General features: G+C 41.8%; 1 protein-coding gene across 1 annotated transcript in view; it reads right to left on the bottom strand.

Annotated features, from left to right (window-relative positions):
- The window catches only part of NNT (nicotinamide nucleotide transhydrogenase), a 441005-nt gene that overhangs the window by 50601 nt on the left and 369257 nt on the right, over positions 1–21147 (bottom strand). The window contains exon 18 of the mRNA XM_053701258.1: positions 12556–12715. Within this exon, the coding sequence (XP_053557233.1) occupies positions 12556–12715 (160 nt within the window). The remainder of the gene's footprint in view (positions 1–12555; positions 12716–21147) is intronic.

The following is a 21147-nucleotide window of genomic DNA, read 5'->3' as shown; positions in this document are numbered from 1 at the left end:
AATAATCCGCCTCCCAGTTTTCCACTCCTGGGATGTGGATCGCAGATAGGTGGCAGGAGTGATCCTCCGCCCATTTTATGATTTTGGTCACTTCTCTCATCGCCAGGGAACTCCTTGTTCCCCCCTGATGGTTGATGTAAGCAACAGTCGTCATGTTGTCTGATTGGAATCTTATGAATCTGGCCTTTGCTAGTTGAGGCCAAGCCCTGAGAGTATTGAATATCGCTCTCAGTTCCAGAATGTTTATCGGGAGAAGAGACTCTTCCCGAGACCATAGCCCCTGAGCTTTCAGGGAGTCCCAGACCGCGCCCCAGCCCACTAGACTGGCGTCGGTCGTGACGATGACCCACTCTGGTCTGCGGAAACTCATTCCCTGGGACAGGTGGTCCTGGGTTAGCCACCAACGGAGTGAGTCTCTGGTCTGCTGATCTACTTGAATCACTGGAGACAAGTCTGTATAGTCCCCATTCCACTGTTTCAGCATGCACAGTTGTAATGGTCTTAGATGAATTCGCGCAAAAGGAACTATGTCCATTGCTGCAACCATCAACCCTACTACTTCCATGCACTGAGCTATGGAAGGTCGTGGAACAGAGTGAAGAACTTGACAAGCGTTTAGAAGTTTTGACTTTCTGACATCTGTCAGGAAAATCTTCATTTCTAAAGAATCTATTATTGTCCCCAAGAAAGGAACTCTTGTCGACGGAGACAGGGAACTTTTTTCTATGTTCACTTTCCATCCGTGAGATCTGAGAAAGGCCAGAACGATGTCTGTGTGAGCCTTTGCCTTTGAAAGAGACGACGCTTGTATCAGAATGTTGTCCAAGTAAGGTGCCACTGCAATGCCCCTTGGTCTTAGAACCGCTAGAAGGGACCCGAGTACCTTTGTGAAAATCCTTGGAGCAGTGGCTAGCCCGAATGGGAGAGCCACAAACTGGTAATGTTTGTCCAGAAAGGCGAACCTTAGGAACTGATGATGATCTTTGTGGATAGGAATATGTAGATACGCATCCTTTAGATCCACGGTAGTCATAAATTGACCCTCCTGGATTGTAGGTAAAATCGTTCGAATAGTTTCCATTTTGAACGATGGCACTCTGAGAAACTTGTTTAGGATCTTTAAATCCAAAATTGGTCTGAAAGTTCCCTCTCTTTTGGGAACTACAAACAGATTTGAGTAAAACCCCATTCCTTGTTCCACGGTTGGAACTGGGTGTATCACTCCCATTTTTAACAGGTCTTCTACACAATGTAAGAATGCCTGTCTCTTTATTTGGTTTGAAGATAAGTGAGACATGTGGAACCTTCCTCCTGGGGGTAGTTCCTTGAATTCTAGAAGATAACCCTGAGAAACTATTTCTAGTGCCCAGGGATCCTGAACATCTCTTGCCCAAGCCTGAGCGAAGAGAGAGAGTCTGCCCCCTACTAGATCCGGTCCCGGATAAGGGGCTACTCCTTCATGCTGTTTTAGTAGCAGTAGCAGGCTTCTTGGCCTGCTTACCCTTGTTCCAGCCTTGCATCGGTTTCCAAGCTGGTTTGGTTTGTGAAGCATTACCCTCTTGTCTAGAGGCTGCAGGGTTGGAGGCCGGTCCGTTCCTGAAATTGCGAAATTCTTGGCCTTGAAAGGCCTATCTTGTGGGAGGGCGTGGCCCTTACCCCCAGTGATGTCTGAGATAATTTCTTTCAATTCTGGCCCAAAAAGGGTTTTACCCTTGAAAGGGATATTAAGCAATTTTGTCTTGGAAGATACATCCGCTGACCAAGACTTTAGCCAGAGCGCTCTGCGCGCCACAATTGCAAACCCTGAATTTTTCGCCGCTAATCTAGCTAACTGCAAAGCGGCATCTAAAATAAAGGAATTAGCTAACTTAAGTGCGTGAATTCTGTCCATAACCTCCTCATACGGAGTCTCTCTACTGAGCGACTTTTCTAGTTCCTCGAACCAGAACCACGCTGCTGTAGTGACAGGAATAATGCACGAAATAGGTTGCAGGAGGTAACCTTGCTGTACAAAAATCTTTTTAAGCAAACCCTCCAATTTTTTATCCATAGGATCTTTGAAAGCACAATTATCCTCGATAGGAATAGTAGTGCGCTTGGCTAGTGTAGAAACTGCCCCCTCGACCTTAGGGACTGTCTGCCATAAGTCCTTTCTGGGGTCGACCATAGGAAATAATTTCTTAAATATAGGAGGGGGGACAAAAGGTATGCCGGGCTTCTCCCACTCCTTATTCACTATGTCCGCCACCCGCTTGGGTATAGGAAAAGCGTCGGGGTGCACCGGAACCTCTAGGAACTTGCCCATCTTGCACAATTTTTCTGGAATGACCAGGTTGTCACAATCATCCAGAGTAGATAGCACCTCCTTAAGCAGTGCGCGGAGATGCTCTAATTTAAATGTCACAACATCAGGTTCTGCCTGCTGAGAAATTCTACCTGAATCAGAAATTTCCCCATCTGACAAAACCTCCCTCATGGCCACTTGAGATTGGTGTGAGGGTATGACAGAGCAATTATCAGCGCCCTCCTGCTCTACAGTGTTTAAAACAGAGCAATCGCGCTTTCTCTGAAATGCAGGCATTTTGGATAAAATATTTGCTATGGAGTTATCCATTACTGCCGTCAATTGTTGCATAGTAACAAGCATTGGCGCGCTAGAAGTACTAGGGGTCTCCTGCGTGGGCAAAACTGGTGTAGACACAGAAGGAGATGATGTAGAACTATGTCTACTCCATTCATCTGATGAATCATCTTGGGCAACTTTACTATCTGTGGCAGTACTGTCCTTACTTTGTTTGGACGTTATGGCACAATTATCACACAATTTTGAAGGGGGAGACACATTGGCTTCCATACATACAGAACATAGTTTATCTGAAGGCACACACATGTTAAACAGGCTTAAACTTGTCAATAAAGTACAAAAACCGTTTTAAAACAAAAACGTTACTGTCTCTTTAAATTTTAAACAGGCGCACTTTATTACTGAATATGTGAAAAACTATTAAGGAATTGTGAAAATTTGGTTAAATTTGAACCACAGTGTCTTAAAGCATTCAAAGCATTGCACCCCACATTTCAGATCTTTAACCCTTAAAAATGAGGAAACCGGAGCCGGTTACACTTTTAACCCCTCTACAGTCCCAGCTACAGCCTTTGCTGCGACTTTACCAAACCCGTGGGGGGTATACGATACCAAATGAAGCCTTCTAGGAACCTTTTCAACTACTTTCAGACCCACACACATGCAGCTGCATGTCCTGCTCTCAAAAGTAACTGTGCAGTAATGGCGCGAAAATGAGGCTCTGCCTACTACAGGGAAGGCCCTTCCTGACTGGGAAGGTGTCTAAACCAGTGCCTGACGTAAAAAAACATTCCCCAAAGGTTATAAAGTGTGAATTTCAACATCAAGCTGTATAAAATGCCCAAATAAAGAAATCGATCTAGCCCATAAAAGTGTCTACCAGTTTTATAGCCCATATTAAGCCCTTTATTCTGTTTGAGACTAAGAAAATGGCTTACCTTTCCCCATGAGGGGAAATGACAGCCTTCCAGCATTAAACAGTCTTGTTAGAAATATGGCTAGTCATACCTTAAGCAGAAAAGTCTGCCAACTGTTTCCCCCAATTGAAGTTATCTCATCTCAACAGTCCTATGTGGAAACAGCAAACGATTTTAGTTACTGCTGCTAAAATCATATTCCTCTCACAAACAGAACTCTTCATCTTTTTCTGTTTCAGAGTAAATAGTACATACCAGCACTATTTTAAAATAACAAACTCTTCATAGTAGAATAAAAAACTACAACTAAACACCACATACTCTTCACCATCACCGTGGAGATGCTGCTCGTTCAGCGGCAAAGAGAATGACTGGGGTGGGAGGAGCCTAGGAGGGACTATATGGACAGCTTTTGCTGTGCTCTTTGCCATTTCCTGTTGGGGAAGAGAATATTCCCACAAGTTATGGATGACGCCGTGGACCGGACACACCAATGTTGGAGAAATTAAATAATATGGTTGCATAAGTGTGCACACACTTAAACTAATACTTTGTTGAAGCAACTTTTGATTTTATTACAGCACTCAGTCTTTTGGGGTTTGAGTCTATCAGCATGACACATCTTGACTTGGCAAGATTTGCCCACTCTTCTTTGCAAAAACACTCCAAATCTGTCAGATTGCGAGGGCATCTCCAGTGTACAGCCCTCTTCAGATCACCCCACAGATATTCGATTGTATTCAGGTCTGGGCTCTGGCTGGGGCATTCCAAAACTTTAATCTTCTTCTGGTGAAGCCATTCCTTTGTTGATTTGGATGTATGCTTTGGGTCGTTGTCATGCTGAAAGATGAAGTTCCTCTTCATGTGCAGCTTTCTAACAGAAGCCTGAAGGTTTTGTGCCAATATTGTCTGGTATTTGGAACTGTTCATAATTCCCTCTACCTGGAATAAGGCCCCAGTTCCAGCTGAAGAAAAACAGCCCCAAAGCATGATGCTGCCACCACCATGCTTCACTGTGGGTATGGTGTTCTTTTGGTGATGTGCAGTGTTCTTTTTATGAAGAATACAAGAGATTGTTGTCACATGTACTACACAGCCAGTACTTGCCAGATATTCCTGCAGCTCCTTTAATGTTGCTGTAGGCCTTTTGGTAGCCTCCCAGACCAGTTTTCTTCTCGTCTTTTCATCAATTTTGGAGGGACATCCAGTTCTTGGTAATGTCACTGTTGTGCCATATGTTCTCCACTTGATGATGACTGTCTTCACTGTGTTCCATGGTATATCTAATGCCTTGGAAATTCTTTTGTACCCTTCTCCTGACTGATACCTTTTAACAATGAGATCCCTCTGATGCTTTGGAAGCTCTCTGCGGACCATGGCTTTTGTGTAGGACACGACTAAGAAAATGTCAGGAAAGACCTACTAGAACAGCTGAACTTTATTCAGGGTTAATCAGAGGCACTTTAAATTATGGCAGGTGAGTGATGACTCTTATTTAACATGGTTTTGAATGTGATTGTTTAATTCTGAACACAGCTACATCCCCAGTTATAAGAGGGTGTGCACACTTATGAAACCACATTATTTTAGTTTTTTTTTGTTTAATTCCCTCATTCTTAAAGATCTCAGTTTGTTTTTCAATTGATTTGTACAGTTTATAGGTCACATTAAAGGTGGAAAAAGTTTCTGAAATGATTTATCTGTCTAATTTTTTTACATCACAGAAACCTGACATTTTAACAGGGGTGTGTAGACTTTTTATATCCACTGTAAATATGCATACATACAGGGAGGGAAAAATATTAGTCCACTCAACGTTAGAAATTGCAGAAATTACTTTTTCCAATCTTTAACTCGTTCAGGACTAGTGGAAATTTCAAATATATCTATATATAATCTGTATCTATCTGTAACTCACCCGATATACTTTCACTTGGTCCCGGAAGCCATTGACAATTTTACTTGCAGTGTTTTAGCATAGAGAACATCTCGGTTAGGTAGAGAGTATATTGTGCACCACTCTTTGCAAGTTCTTTCACAGTACCATAGGAGACCAATACTTGGGATGACAAATCCTACAATCCTCTTCTGCCAAATCTATACTGAATATATCTAGATATATTTATTTTTTGAGCCGTTTGCTTCTATTAAAGGGATATTCCAGCCAAAATTGGAAACCACATGGGTGCAGTTCGGTATTGAACAGAAGCAATTTTGTAATGTACATGCAAGAGCAAATATGCTTCTAATAAAAGCTATTGCTGTTTCAAAAGTGTATTTAAGTATGCACCGTGCACCAGCATTTTAAACACAGCACTTGCTCAGAGAGCCTAAGGTACTTGTACCATCTGGTAATGACTCAATGTGTTACTTGCTGACATGAAACAAGCCCCAGTGATGATCTGAGCATCTGCAATATTTAAAATGTGGGTGCAGTGAGAATATCTAGCTATGCTTCACATGCAGAGAAAAATGTCAACACTAAAGCAGTGATAACTTTTACTAATACATGTAAATTGCAAATATGTTTCTATTCAAAGATGTAATTAATCTATGTACAATTATATTTTGACTGGAATGTCCCTTTAAGCATTATTTACAAAAACATACTGTGTTTAGTAGTGGTGATTGAAAGATCCCTCTACTCTGCTATAGCAATTTGTTTTTGTATTTTCAGTCCCATTAAAGCAACTGTTGGCTGTGCAGCCACAAACTGTTTCTTCTTTCCTCAGATCAGCATCATAGAAAAGCACAGCCAATAAAAAGCTCCCACAAAATGGTGTGCACATGCATACTCTCCAAAGTATTTAAATAGCCTGCCAGACGAGTGTGCCACTGCTTTCTGATATAGCTGCAACACGATTTAAGAATATTTTATATCATAAAGGCTAAGGAATCCTTTAAAAATCACTAATGAACACAGAAAGTTCTTATTGAAATAAAAAATAAACAAGATCGCATTTCTACCCCAATCCCTCTGCCATCATTAAAAAAACAAAATTTATGCTTACCTGATAAATTCCTTTCTCCTGTAGTGTGGTCAGTCCACGGGTCATCATTACTTCTGGGATATTAACTCCTCCCCAACAGGAAGTGCAAGAGGATTCACCCAGCAGAGCTGCTATATAGCTCCTCCCCTCTACGTCACACCCAGTCATTCGACCAAGAACCAACGAGAAAGGAGAAGCCAAAGGGTGCAGTGGTGACTGGAGTATAATTTAAAAATTTTTTAGACCTGCCATAAAAAACAGGGCGGGCCGTGGACTGACCACACTACAGGAGAAAGGAATTTATCAGGTAAGCATAAATTTTGTTTTCTCCTGTTAAGTGTGGTCAGTCCACGGGTCATCATTACTTCTGGGATACCAATACCAAAGCTAAAGTACACGGATGACGGGAGGGACAGGCAGGCTCTTTATACGGAAGGAACCACTGCCTGAAGAACCTTTCTCCCAAAAACAGCCTCCGAAGAAGCAAAAGTGTCAAATTTGTAAAATTTGGAAAAAGTATGAAGAGAAGACCAAGTTGTAGCCTTGCAAATCTGTTCAACAGAAGCCTCATTCTTAAAGGCCCAAGTGGAAGCCACAGCTCTAGTAGAATGAGCTGTAATTCTTTCAGGAGGCTGCTGTCCAGCAGTCTCATAGGCTAACCGTATTATGCTACGAAGCCAAAAAGAGAGAGAGGTAGCCGAAGCTTTTTGACCTCTCCTCTGACCAGAATAAACGACAAACAGGGAAGACGTTTGTCGAAAATCCTTAGTTGCCTGTAGATAAAATTTCAGGGCACGGACTACATCTAGATTGTGTAGCAGACGTTCCTTTTTCGAAGAAGGATTAGGACACAAAGATGGAACAACAATCTCTTGATTGATATTCCAGTTAGTGACCACCTTAGGTAAGAACCCAGGTTTAGTACGCAGAACTACCTTGTCTGAATGAAAAATCAGATAAGGAGAATCACAATGTAAGGCAGATAACTCAGAGACTCTTCGAGCCGAGGAAATCGCCATTAAAAACAGAACTTTCCAAGATAACAGCTTGATATCAATGGAATGAAGGGGTTCAAACGGAACACCCTGTAAAACATTAAGAACTAAGTTCAAACTCCATGGTGGAGCAACAGTTTTAAACACAGGCTTGATCCTAGCTAAAGCCTGACAAAAAGCTTGAACGTCCGGAACTTCTGACAGACGTTTGTGTAAAAGAATGGACAGAGCTGAAATCTGTCCCTTTAAGGAACTAGCGGATAAACCCTTTTCTAAACCTTCTTGTAGAAAAGACAATATCCTAGGAATCCTAACCTTACTCCATGAGTAACTCTTGGATTCGCACCAATATAAGTATTTACGCCATATTTTATGGTAAATCTTTCTGGTAACAGGCTTCCTAGCCTGTATTAAGGTATCAATAACTGACTCAGAAAAACCACGTTTTGATAAAATCAAGCGTTCAATTTCCAAGCAGTCAGCTTCAGAGAAATTAGATTTTGATGTTTGAAGGGACCCTGGATCAGAAGGTCCTGTTTCAGAGGTAGAGACCAAGGTGGACAGGATGACATGTCCACTAGATCTGCATACCAAGTCCTGCGTGGCCATGCAGGCGCTATTAGAATCACTGATGCTCTCTCCTGTTTGATTCTGGCAATCAATCGAGGAAGCATCGGGAAGGGTGGAAACACATAAGCCATCCCGAAGGTCCAAGGTGCTGTCAAAGCATCTATCAGAACCGCTCCCGGATCCCTGGATCTGGACCCGTAACGAGGAAGCTTGGCGTTCTGTCGAGACGCCATGAGATCTATCTCTGGTTTGCCCCAACGTCGAAGTATTTGGGCAAAGACCTCCGGATGAAGTTCCCACTCCCCCGGATGAAAAGTCTGACGACTTAGGAAATCCGCCTCCCAGTTCTCCACTCCCGGGATGTGGATTGCTGACAGGTGGCAAGAGTGAGACTCTGCCCAGCGAATTATCTTTGATACTTCCATCATTGCTAGGGAGCTTCTTGTCCCTCCCTGATGGTTGATGTAAGCTACAGTCGTGATGTTGTCCGACTGAAACCTGATGAACCCCCGAGTTGTTAACTGGGGCCAAGCCAGAAGGGCATTGAGAACTGCTCTCAATTCCAGAATGTTTATTGGCAGGAGACTCTCCTCCTGATTCCATTGTCCCTGAGCCTTCAGAGAATTCCAGACAGCGCCCCAACCTAGTAGGCTGGCGTCTGTTGTTACAATTGTCCAGTCTGGCCTGCTGAATGGCATCCCCCTGGACAGATGTGGCCGAGAAAGCCACCATAGAAGAGAATTTCTGGTCTCTTGATCCAGATTCAGAGTAGGGGACAAGTCTGAGTAATCCCCATTCCACTGACTTAGCATGCACAATTGCAGCGGTCTGAGATGTAGGCGTGCAAAGGGTACTATGTCCATTGCCGCTACCATTAAGTCGATCACCTCCATGCATTGAGCTACTGACGGGTGTTGAATGGAATGAAGGACACGGCATGCATTTTGAAGCTTTGTTAACCTGTCTTCTGTCAGGTAAATCTTCATTTCTACAGAATCTATAAGAGTCCCCAAGAAGGGAACTCTTGTGAGTGGAAAGAGAGAACTCTTCTTTTCGTTCACCTTCCATCCATGCGACCTTAGAAATGCCAGTACTAACTCTGTATGAGACTTGGCAGTTTGAAAGCTTGAAGCTTGTATCAGAATGTCGTCTAGGTACGGAGCTACCGAAATTCCTCTCGGTCTTAGTACCGCCAGAAGAGCACCCAGAACCTTTGTGAAGATTCTTGGAGCCGTAGCCAATCCGAATGGAAGAGCTACAAACTGGTAATGCCTGTCTAGGAAGGCAAACCTTAGATACCGGTAATGATCTTTGTGAATCGGTATGTGAAGGTAAGCATCCCTTAAATCCACTGTGGTCATGTACTGACCCTTTTGGATCATGGGTAAGATTGTCCGAATAGTTTCCATTTTGAACGATGGAACTCTTAGGAATTTGTTTAGGATCTTTAAATCCAAGATTGGCCTGAAAGTTCCCTCTTTTTTGGGAACCACAAACAGATTGGAGTAAAACCCTTGTCCTTGTTCCGACCGCGGAACCGGATGGATCACTCCCATTAGTAAAAGATCTTGTACACAGCGTAGAAACGCCTCTTTCTTTATTTGGTTTGTTGACAACCTTGACAGATGAAATCTCCCTTTTGGGGGAGAGGATTTGAAGTCCAGAAGGTATCCCTGAGATATGATCTCTAACGCCCAGGGATCCTGGACATCTCTTGCCCAAGCCTGGGCGAAGAGAGAAAGTCTGCCCCCCACTAGATCCGTTCCCGGATCGGGGGCCCTCAATTCATGCTGTCTTAGGGGCAGCAGCAGGTTTCCTGGCCTGCTTGCCCTTGTTCCAGGACTGGTTAGGTCTCCAGCCTTGTCTGTAGCGAGCAACAGCTCCTTCCTGTTTTGGTGCAGAGGAAGTTGATGCTGCTCCTGCTTTGAAATTCCAAAAGGAACGAAAATTAGACTGTCTAGCCTTAGGTTTGGCTCTGTCTTGAGGCAGGGCATGGCCTTTACCTCCTGTAATGTCAGCGATAATTTCTTTCAACCCGGGCCCGAATAAGGTCTGCCCTTTGGAAGGTATGTTAAGTAATTTAGATTTAGAAGTAACGTCAGCTGACCAGGATTTTAGCCACAGTGCTCTGCGTGCCTGAATGGCGAATCCGGAATTCTTAGCCGTAAGTTTAGTTAAATGTACTACGGCATCCGAAATAAATGAATTAGCTAGCTTAAGTGTCTTAAGCTTGTTTGAAATCTCATCTATAGTTATTGAGTCAAGAGTCTCTTCCAGGGACTCGGACCAAAAAGCGGCCGCGACAGACGCAATACATGCAAGGGGTTGCAATATAAAACCTTGTTGAACAAACATTTTCTTAAGGTAACCCTCTAATTTTTTATCCATTGGATCTGAAAAGGCACAGCTATCCTCCACCGGGATAGTGGTACGCTTAGCCAGAGTAGAAACCGCTCCCTCCACCTTAGGGACCGTCTGCCATAAGTCCCGTGTGGTGGCGTCTATTGGAAACATTTTTCTAAACACAGGAGGGGGGGAAAAGGGTACACCGGGCCTATCCCACTCCTTAGTAATTATCTCTGTAAGCCTCTTAGGTATAGGAAATACGTCAGTACTCGCCGGTACCGCATAGTATCTATCCAGCCTACATAATTTCTCTGGGATTGCAACGGTGTTACAATCATTTAGAGCTGCTAAAACCTCCCCTAACAGTACACGGAGGTTTTCGAGTTTAAACTTAAAATTAGAAATGTCTGAATCCATTCTATTGGGATCAGAACCGTCACCTGCTGATCGAAGCTCTCCGTCCTCATGTTCAGCATACTGTGACGCAGTATCAGACATGGCCCTATTATCAACAGCGCACTCTGCTCTCACCCCAGAGTGATCACGCTTACCTCTTAGTTCTGGTAATTTAGCCAAAACTTCAGTCATAACATTAGCCATATCCTGTAATGTGATTTGTAATGGCCGCCCTGATGTACTCGGCGCTACAATATCACGCACCTCCCGAGCGGGAGATGCAGGTACTGACACGTGAGGCGAGTTAGTCGGCATAACTCTCCCCTCGTTGTTTGGTGAAATATGTTCAATTTGTACAGATTGACTTTTATTTAAAGTAGCATCAATGCAATTAGTACATAAATTTCTATTGGGCTCCACTTTGGCTTTAGCACATATAGCACAGAGATATTCCTCTGAATCAGACATGTTTAACACACTAGCAAATAAACTAGCAACTTGGAAATACTTTTCAAAGTAATTTACAAATAATATGAAACGTACTGTGCCTTTAAGAAGCACAGAAAAAAGTTATGACAGTTGAGAAATAATAAACTGAGAAACTATAACATCAAAGGTAAAAACACAATTTTAGCAAAGGATTGCCCCCATTAGCAATGGATAACTAACCCCGATAGCAGAAAAAAAAGTACAGAAATAAACGTTTTTTTTTTTATCACAGTCAGCTACAATCTCACAGCTCTGCTGTGAGTGATTACCTCCCTCAAAATAAGTTTTGAAGACCCCTGAGCTCTGTAGAGACGAACCGGATCATGCAGGGAAGACAAGAGACTTCTGACTGAATTTTTTGATGCGTAGCAAAAGCGCCAAAATAGGCCCCTCCCCCTCACACACAACAGTGAGGGAGATCAGTAAACTGTCTTAAATTAAATAAAACGACTGCCAAGTGGAAAAAAACAGTGCCCAAAACATTTTTTCACCCAGTACCTCAGAAAATTAAACGATTTAACATGCCAGCAAAAACGTTTAACATCAAATAAATGAAATGACATTAGAAAGCCTGTTGCTAGTCACTGCAAATTAGGCTAAAGTCTTATGCATACAGTATTATCCCAGTGAAGTGCCATTCCCCAGAATACTGAAGTGTAAAATATACATACATGACAGCCTGATACCAGTTGCTACTACTGCATTTAAGGCTGAGCTTACATTATATCGGTATGGCAGAATTTTCTCAGTCAATTCCATTGTCAGAAAATAATATGCTGCTACATACCTCTTTGCAGATTAACCTGCCCGCTGTCCCCTGATCTGAAGTTTACCTCACTCCTCAGATGGCCGAGAACAGCAATATGATCTTAACTACGCCGGCTAAAATCATACAAAAAACTCAGGTAGATTCTTCTTCAAATTCTACCAGAGAAGGAACAACACACTCCGGTGCTGTTATAAAATAACAAACTTTTGATTGAAGGTATAAAACTAAGTATAATCACCACAGTCCTCTCACACATCCTATCTATTAGTTGGGTGCAAGAGAATGACTGGGTGTGACGTAGAGGGGAGGAGCTATATAGCAGCTCTGCTGGGTGAATCCTCTTGCACTTCCTGTTGGGGAGGAGTTAATATCCCAGAAGTAATGATGACCCGTGGACTGACCACACTTAACAGGAGAAACAATCATCATTTATTGTCAAAGCAGCATGTCATTCAGCTTTAAAACAATTTATTATCTTGGCTCAAGAGCCATGCCATACCTGGTGTAATGATGATGTTATTGGCCTCCTTTATCATCTCAACAGCACTATCCAGATTGACTTCTGTGTGAGTACCAGTGATTTCCATGGGTTTTCCACCAGCAGTTGAGGTTGTTCCAAATCCTCCAAGAATCACATTTGCAAGGGATCGGTTCATTGCCTACATGAAAAGGCAGCCAATGAGAACCATTCCAAGAAACTCACAGAAAAGCAGGTTGCTATAAATTAATATCTTGCAGGTGACCTTTCATAGTTATAAAATTAAATGGCATTTTTATTGCACAGTTGCATCACACATCAAATGATTAATACAAACCCGTACTCTTCTGCTGACTTGTCCTGTAGGTTTCATGGTATTCAGTACTTTCGCAAATATATTTTATTGAATAAGTGTAAATGTGTGTGTCAAGATAGATAAATAGCTAGGATTTACCATCACTAAAAATAAAGGTCATCAGTTTTAAAAAAAAAATGGATGAAAAGGTGCTTTTATTTTGCTGTGGCTTTACTACTACACCTAGAGACTGACAGCCCACGTCACTGCTAATTTTTTCAATGAGGCGGCATTTCCACCTCTTAGCCAATAGCAGTGCATGCTTACAGCATAATGTTGATAATCACGCATCTCTATTGGGAACATCAGCTCATTGAAAAAACAAGTAGTGCCGTGGCCCGTCAGAGCTGCGGCGAAATAGAAGCAACTTTGCAATAATTTTTTTTACTAATGAATGAAAGTGGCCTTTATTTTTAGTGATGCTTTTTGGACAACACTATGAAAACTTATCTCAGATAGAAGTAGGTTTGTTGTTTCAAATCTAGTGAGTTTATCTACGAATTGCTACACATAAACACATACATATTATAATTATATATACAATTCTCCCCAGGACCTTTTTAATGGATGCACCACCCGGCTGATTTTACTGACCACCCATCTTAAATATTAGCCAATATTAAGCTAAAATTAGCCAATGTTCAATTTTTATTGCACAAATCATCATTAAAAGGGACATGAAACCCAAATAATTTATTTTATGCTTTAGAAAGAGCATGCAATTTTAAACAACTTTCCAAATTACTTCCATTTTCTAATTTGCTTCAAGCACAAACTACCTCTCCACTTGTAATCTAGCCATAAATAACACATAAGAACAACATTTACGCTTACCTTATAAATGTATTAATTTCTTGACGCGGCGAGTCCACGGATCATCTAATTATTATTGGGAATATCACTCCTGCCCAGCAGGAGGCGGCAAAGAGCACCACAGCAAAGCAAAATATCACCTCCCTTCCCTCCAACCCGTCATTCGACCGAAGCAAAGGAGAGAAAGGAAGCAACAAGGTACAGAGGTGTCTGAAGTTTATAACAAAAAACCCTGTCCTTAAGAAAACAGGGCGGGCCGTGGACTCACTGTGTCAAGAAATAAATAAATTTATCAGGTAAGCATAAATTTTGTTTTCCTTCTAATGACACAGTGAATCCACGGATCATCTAATTACTATTGGGAATCAATACCCAAGCTAGGGGACACAGATGATAAGGGAGGGACAAGACAGGGAACCTAAACGGAAGGCACCACTGCTTGAAGAACCTTTCTCCCAAAAGAAACATCAGACGAGGCAAAAGTATAAAATTTATAGAATTTAGAAAAAGTGTGAAGAGAGGACCAAGTTGCAGCCTTGCAAATCTGTATCACAGAAGCTTCATTTTGAATGCCCAGGAAGAGTAAACAGCCCTCGTAGAATGAGCCGTAACTCTCCCAGGAGGCTGCTGTCCAGCAGTTTCATAGGCCAAGCGAATGATTCTCTTCAGCCACAAAGAAAGAGAAGTAGCCGTAGCTTTCTGCCCCTTACGTTTTCCAGAGAAAACCACAAACAGAGCAGAAGACTGATGAAAATCCTTAGTCGTCTGTAAATAGAATTTCAATGCATGCATCACGTCCAGATTGTGCAGCAGACGTTCCTTCTGAGAAGAAGGCTTAGGACACAAGGAAGGAACAACAATCTCCTGATTAATGTTCCGAACAGAAAACACTTTAGGGAGAAATCCTACCTTAATACGTAAAACTACCTTATCCGAATGAAAAATAAGGTAAGGAGACTCATACTGTAATGCCAAGAGCCCTGAAACTCTACGAGCAGATGAAATAGCAACAAGAAACAAAACCTTCCAAGATAACAACTTAATATCTAGGGAATGCATAGGCTAAAACGGAGCCTGTTGAAGAACTTTAAGAACTAGGGAGGAGTAACCGGCTTAAACACAGGCCTGATTCTGACCAAGGCCTGACAGAACGATTGCACGTCTGGTACATCCCCCAGACGATTATGTAACAAAACAGACAAGGTAGGATATTTGACCCTTTAGGGAGCTTGCCGATAAACCCCTCTCCAAACCCTCTTGGAGAAAAGACAAAATTCTAGGAATCTAAACTCTATTCCAAGAGTAGCCTTTGGATTCACACCAATGCAGATATTTACGCCATATCTTATGGTAAATCTTACTAGTCACAGGCTTATGAGCCTGAATCATGGTCTCAATGACCGACTCTGAAAAGCCACGCTTAGATAAAATTAAGCGTTCAATCTCCAAGCAGTCAGCTTCAGAGAAACTAGATTTGGATGAAGGAAGGGCCCTTGAAGTAGAAGGTCCTTTCTCAATGGAAGTCTCGTAGCTGGAAGAGATGACATCTCCACCAGGTCTGCATATCAGATCCTGCGAGGCCACGCCGGTGCTATGAGGATCACCAACACCCCCTCGTTTGATTCGAGCAATGACTCGAGGGAGGAGAGCGAACGGGGAAAATAGGTATGCAAGACTGAAATTCAAAGGTACCGCCAGAGCGTCTATAAGTACCGCCTGAGGATCCCTGGACCTCGACCCGTACCTTGGAAGCGTAGCATTTTGCAGAGATGCCATGAGATCAAGCTCCAGCTGTCCCCATTTGAGAATCAAGCTGGAAAACACCTCCGGATGGAGTTCCCACTTTCCCGGGTAAAAGGTCTGTCAGTTCAGAAAATCCGGCTCCCAGTTGTCCACTGCTGGGATGTGGATCGCCGATAGGCAGCAGTTGTGAGACTCACTGAATTATCTTGGCTACCTCTGCCATGGCCAAGGAACTCAGAGTTCCCCCCTGATGGTTGATGTAAGCCACTGAAGTTATGTTATCCGACTGGAACCTGATAAACTGGGCCAAAGCTAACTGAGGACCATGATTTCAACCATAAGGCTCTGCGAGCCAATACGGCAAAACCAGAAATTTTTGCTCCTAGCTTAATAACCTGTAGGGAAGTATCCCTACTAAAAGAATTGGCCAACTTAAGGGCCTTGATCCTATCCTGGATCTCTTTGAGGGGAGTGTCTGTCCGAATAGAATCAGACACAGCATCAAACCAGTATGCTGCCGCACTAGTGATGGTAGCAATACACACCGCAGGTGTGGTGTACATACATTTTCTTGAGCAACCACTCTAATTTCTTGTCCATATGATCCTTAAAGGAACAACTATCTTCTATGGAAATAGTGGTCCTCTTAGCTAGCGTGGAAATTGCCCCTTCCACCTCGGGTACCGTCTGTCAAGACTCCTTGACAGTGTCTGCTATAAGAAACATCTTCTTAAATATAGGGGGAAGGAGAAAAAGGGATACCCGGTCTCTCCCATTCCCTAGCAATAATCTCTGTAGCTCGAAAAACCTCCACCATGGAAGGTACATCAAAATATTTGTTTAGTTTACTAGACTTCTTAGGATTGACTACGACAGTAGTGTCGGAGTCGTCCAGGGTAGCCAAAACCTCCTTAAGTAACAAACGGAGGTGTTCTAGCTTAAACCTGAAGGATACAACTTCAGTATCAGCAGAAGGAATTACACTGTCTGAGTCTGAGATTTCACCCTCAGATGCTATTGAAGTATCTTCCTCATCAGATTTTTGGGAGGGGCATTCGGAATAGCCACGACTGTGTCAGCAACCTTACCTACTGATTCTTTACATTTCCTCTTGCGCTTTCCCTGCAGCATGGGAAAAGCAGACAACACATAAGGAACCGCAGAGGACATGAGGGAAGCAATGTCTTGCAATGTAACTCCAGGTGGAGTAAGAGAAGAAGCGCAGGGCACTGGATGTGTGGACAATAAATTTTGGGACATTTGAGGAGAAAGCTGCGGCATATCTTGTACATTGTCAGAAGACTCCTGAAAAGCATCTGCCCTAGACAATGTTGGCTCAGAAAAAAGTCTATCCCTGAACTGTAAAGTTCTCTCAACTACATGAGGAACAGAAAGGGATTGGTGGTTCCACATTAGCATCAAAACATAAAGAACATGTAACATCTTGCAGGGCCTCTTGGTTCATCTTTATTTCCCAATAAACAGAATAAATAGATAAACAAACTGATATTTAAATTTAGAAAATACCCCACAAAAAAAAAACGTTACTGTTCCTTTATATTTTAAAATGAAACATTTTTCTGCAACAAAATAATAAGGTATTACAAAAAAACACTCCGGACAACCTCTACACCTCAGCTTAGCTTTGCTGAGGTGCTTGCCTGCCTGACTGACACCAGAGTGAATATTATGCTAGATGAACCGGACTCAACTTCTATTTTCTGTCAATTGAAGTCCGGTAACCGCAACACTATTAAATATCTGTGACGAAGTTTCTCCGCTCCGAAACACAGGAAGTGTATGGAAAAAAGGTGCGCAACAAAATTTGCTGCTTAAGCTAACCCCGCCCATCATGGGTGTTACAAGATTAACCTCCTGTTCGGCCAAATGTATTGCAAAGCCGGATATTAAAAAAGCAAAACACCACCTCTGAGCCTGATCTTCTTGTCCCCAGTGCCTGCCATTACTGCCCATAATAAAATTATCCCCTAAGCCATAGGAGGATGTCTCTTGTCCCAGTAGTATTTTTAAAGTGCCATCTTTTTTTTATGTTCCCAGAAAAATAAAAAGTTAGCACTTACCTTTAGAAATCTGCCCGGCAGCAAGGCAGCTCACTAGGTTTGAAAGGCATGTTCCCTCACATAGACCTGTGGAAAAAACGCAAAGACTGAGTAATCTTACTAAGGCTTTTGAAGTTAGGGCAGCATTAAATATATGGAAGGCGCAGTGACGATTATACCCCACAAGTTGCCATTGCTTGAAAGCCACCACTGCTCTACTGAAGAGACTGATATGGACTACGGCTACACCCTAGGACAAAGCAGCACAATCTTGTACTACGTAAAAATAATAAAATCTTGCTTGAAGAATCTTCTTTCTAACACCTAAACTTTACCACTTCCTTTCTCTAACGTAGGCAAAGAGAATCACTGGGGTTGGAGGGAAGGGAGGTGATATTTAACAGCTTTGTGGACTCACCGTGTCATTAGAAAGAAATTATTATATTACTAACTGAAATAATTATATATATATATATATATATATATATATATATAAATAAATCAGAATTACATGGCAGTCATATCTTTGTCTTGTTTTGAGAGGGGCTTTAAAAGCATTGGATCAGCACAAAACAAAAGCTCTTACAAAATACGCAGTAAAGTCAGAAGGCCAGCAGTGTAAATCTTTTTATATCCCCTATGAAATATTAAATTCATTTTCAGTTTGACATAATCTCAGGCCACTGCAGAGAAGCATGTAAGTTACCCTGGGCATTATGTTCCTCTGCAGTATTTAAGTATTGCTGTCATTAATTTGTATCATGACTGACCTGGCTGCCTGTATGTTCCTGAACATTAAGATCAGTGTCTGCTTTACCCAGCGAAATACACAGCAGTGGAAGTCCCCACTTGTAGGTCTCCCCAGGCACGCACATCATTAAATAATGCAAAAAATATGCACTCAACTTGCCATAAGAAATGTTCTCTAAAAAGAATGTCAGAGCAATCAAAATATTTCGACTGTCACCTCCTCATCTGCAACAGATTATATTCAGAAAATTATCTTGTGCAGCTGAGTTGCTAACAATGTGAGCATGATCTGTCATGTTTTAATGCTGCCCCTCAGTGGCAGGTCTGGTGCAGAACCACAGCGGTCACATTCACACGAGGACAGCACCTAATGCTATAGTATTACTATCTTTATATGTAATGCACCAAAAGATTACCCAGTGCTCCTCCAAAATCACCCACATGTCTGCTGCAAGCACTGTGCTGAACAATCACACACATCTAACATCACTTGGTCTGCAGCTTTAGGCTAATGGTGATTTAAAACTAAAATAAAGACGGCTGACGACTAACATATGGTAGAAAATAAAGGGGAAGCAACATACTAGCTTCTGCTTTTTCTATAAAATCATTTAATACCAATGGTAATTGCACTTTCAATGCATCTACCCATGGGGACGTTGCATTGAGTTATGAAAATATACTGCAGGAGTTACAAATTAGGAAAAGAAGTCTAAAAGTGAATGTTTTCTCTTTAAAGTCATTTAGACGCTAAAATATAAAATCCCCCTTTCATTTTCTTATACATTCCTCCTCCCGCAACGCATAGTTTATTTCAGCGTAAAATGACGAATCATGCTGTAGCCAATCATAAAGCGCCCTCTTTGCTGGACTCCAAATAGTGTGCTCTAGATACGTGTACACTACTCAGCTTACATTTCTGCTTTTTAACACAAGATACCAAGAGAATGAAGATTTGATAAAAGAAGTAAATTAGAAAGTGGTTTAAAGGTGCATGCTATATCTGAATCATGATGAAAAACCTGCCTGTAAATGCAATTGCCTGTAGAATGTTTAATTGTGTGTAATTAAGTATAAAAGGTGAGTGTCTCATTACACAAACATACTACAGTGCATCATACAAGCTACACGGTAACTTGTACCTAATTAGCAACAGCAAAGATGATAAGACAATCAATACTTAAACTTCTTTGTGTTGAATTTCAGAAAACAAACAAAACTGCACATTAAACTAAATCACTGACACATTAAACAAGTGCATTAAATTGCCCAACTGTGCTTTAAATACAGAGTTTGAAACGTTCCAGTTTCACTTATCTTCTATTATTCTAGATAAGTAGATGATAGATAGAAATTCCCTTCTCTAGCTCCAAAATTAGTCAAGCCCTGAATCTGAAGGCATAATCCAAGGCCAAGTTTTTGGGCTAAAATATAATTTTAACCCTAATATTCACAACAAACGTAATGCATTATTTATACTAACAGGTTGATGACCATCTGTATATGTATATAAATAACAGTTCTGGGCTTTAAGAATAGGATGAATGGTATACCAGGGTTATGCTTAAAATTTACAAAGTGTTCCAAAAAGACCCAGACATGAGATAGCGAATGCTAAAGGCCAGTACACACAAATGCCATCTACACTACGTCATGTAATGCTAAAGGCCAGTGCACACAAATGCCATCTACACTACGTCATGTAATGCTAAAGGCCAGTGCACACAAATGCCATCTACACTACGTCATGTAATGCTAAAGGCCAGTGCACACACAATACCATCTACACTACGCCATGTAATGCTAAAGGCCAGTGCGCACACACAATACCATCTACACTACGTCATGTAATGCTAAAGGCCAGTGCGCACACACAAAGCCAACTACACTACGTCATGTAATGCTAAAGGCCAGTGCACACACACAATACCATCTACACTACGTCATGTAATGCTAAAGGCCAGTGCGCACACACAATACCATCTACACTACGTCATGTAATGCTAAAGGCCAGTGCGCACACACAATACCATCTACACTACGTCATGTAATGCTAAAGGCCAGTGCACACAAATGCCATCTACACTACGTCATGTAATGCTAAAGGCCAGTGCACACACACAAAGCCAACTACACTACGTCATGTAATGCTAAAGGTCTTGAGCACTATACAGGTAGCCCTCAGTTTACGCCGGGGTTAGGTTCCAGAAGGAATGGTTGTAAATCGAAACCGTTGTAAATTGAAACCCAGTTTATAATGTAAGTCAATGGGAAGTGAGGGAGTTAGGTTCCAGGCCCCTCTCAAAATTGTCATAAGTAACACCTAAATACATTATTTTTAAAGCTTTGAAATGAAGACTTTACATGCTAAACAGCATTATAAACCTAATAAAATAATCACACAACACAGAATATATAATTAAACTAAGTTAAATGAACAAAAACATTTGTTAAACAGCATTATAAATCTAATAAAATAATCACACATTACAGACTTTACTTGCATTTTTCTGCAAACAGTTCTTTCTATGCATTCCAATCTGGACTGATTTATAGACAGGAAGATCTTGTTCCTTTGCAAGCTGCTCGATAGCTCAGGTCTGGTTAAACTGATTAATTTCAGCTTGCTTGGTTTGCATATATTTGCTGCAACACAAGTGGACAGCTCCACCAATTGGCTATTTTAATCAATGCACTGCTTCTCAATGCTTTTCAATAGCAGTCACATGACTGAAAAAAAAGGTTGTTATTCTGAAACGGTGCAAATTGAACCGTTGTAAACAGTGGTCCACAGAAATAGTGGGTGGGGCCTTGCACGGGGGGGGAATAATTTACTCATGGGCGGTGTTCCATGGGCTTGGCTTGGTCAGTCCCTTAAAACTGGGACAATGA

Source organism: Bombina bombina, chromosome 2, assembly GCF_027579735.1.
Source record: "Bombina bombina isolate aBomBom1 chromosome 2, aBomBom1.pri, whole genome shotgun sequence".
NCBI classification, from domain to species: domain Eukaryota; kingdom Metazoa; phylum Chordata; class Amphibia; order Anura; family Bombinatoridae; genus Bombina; species Bombina bombina.
The sequence above is the reverse complement of the archived record's forward strand: the minus strand, read 5'-3'. Positions and strand labels throughout refer to the sequence as shown.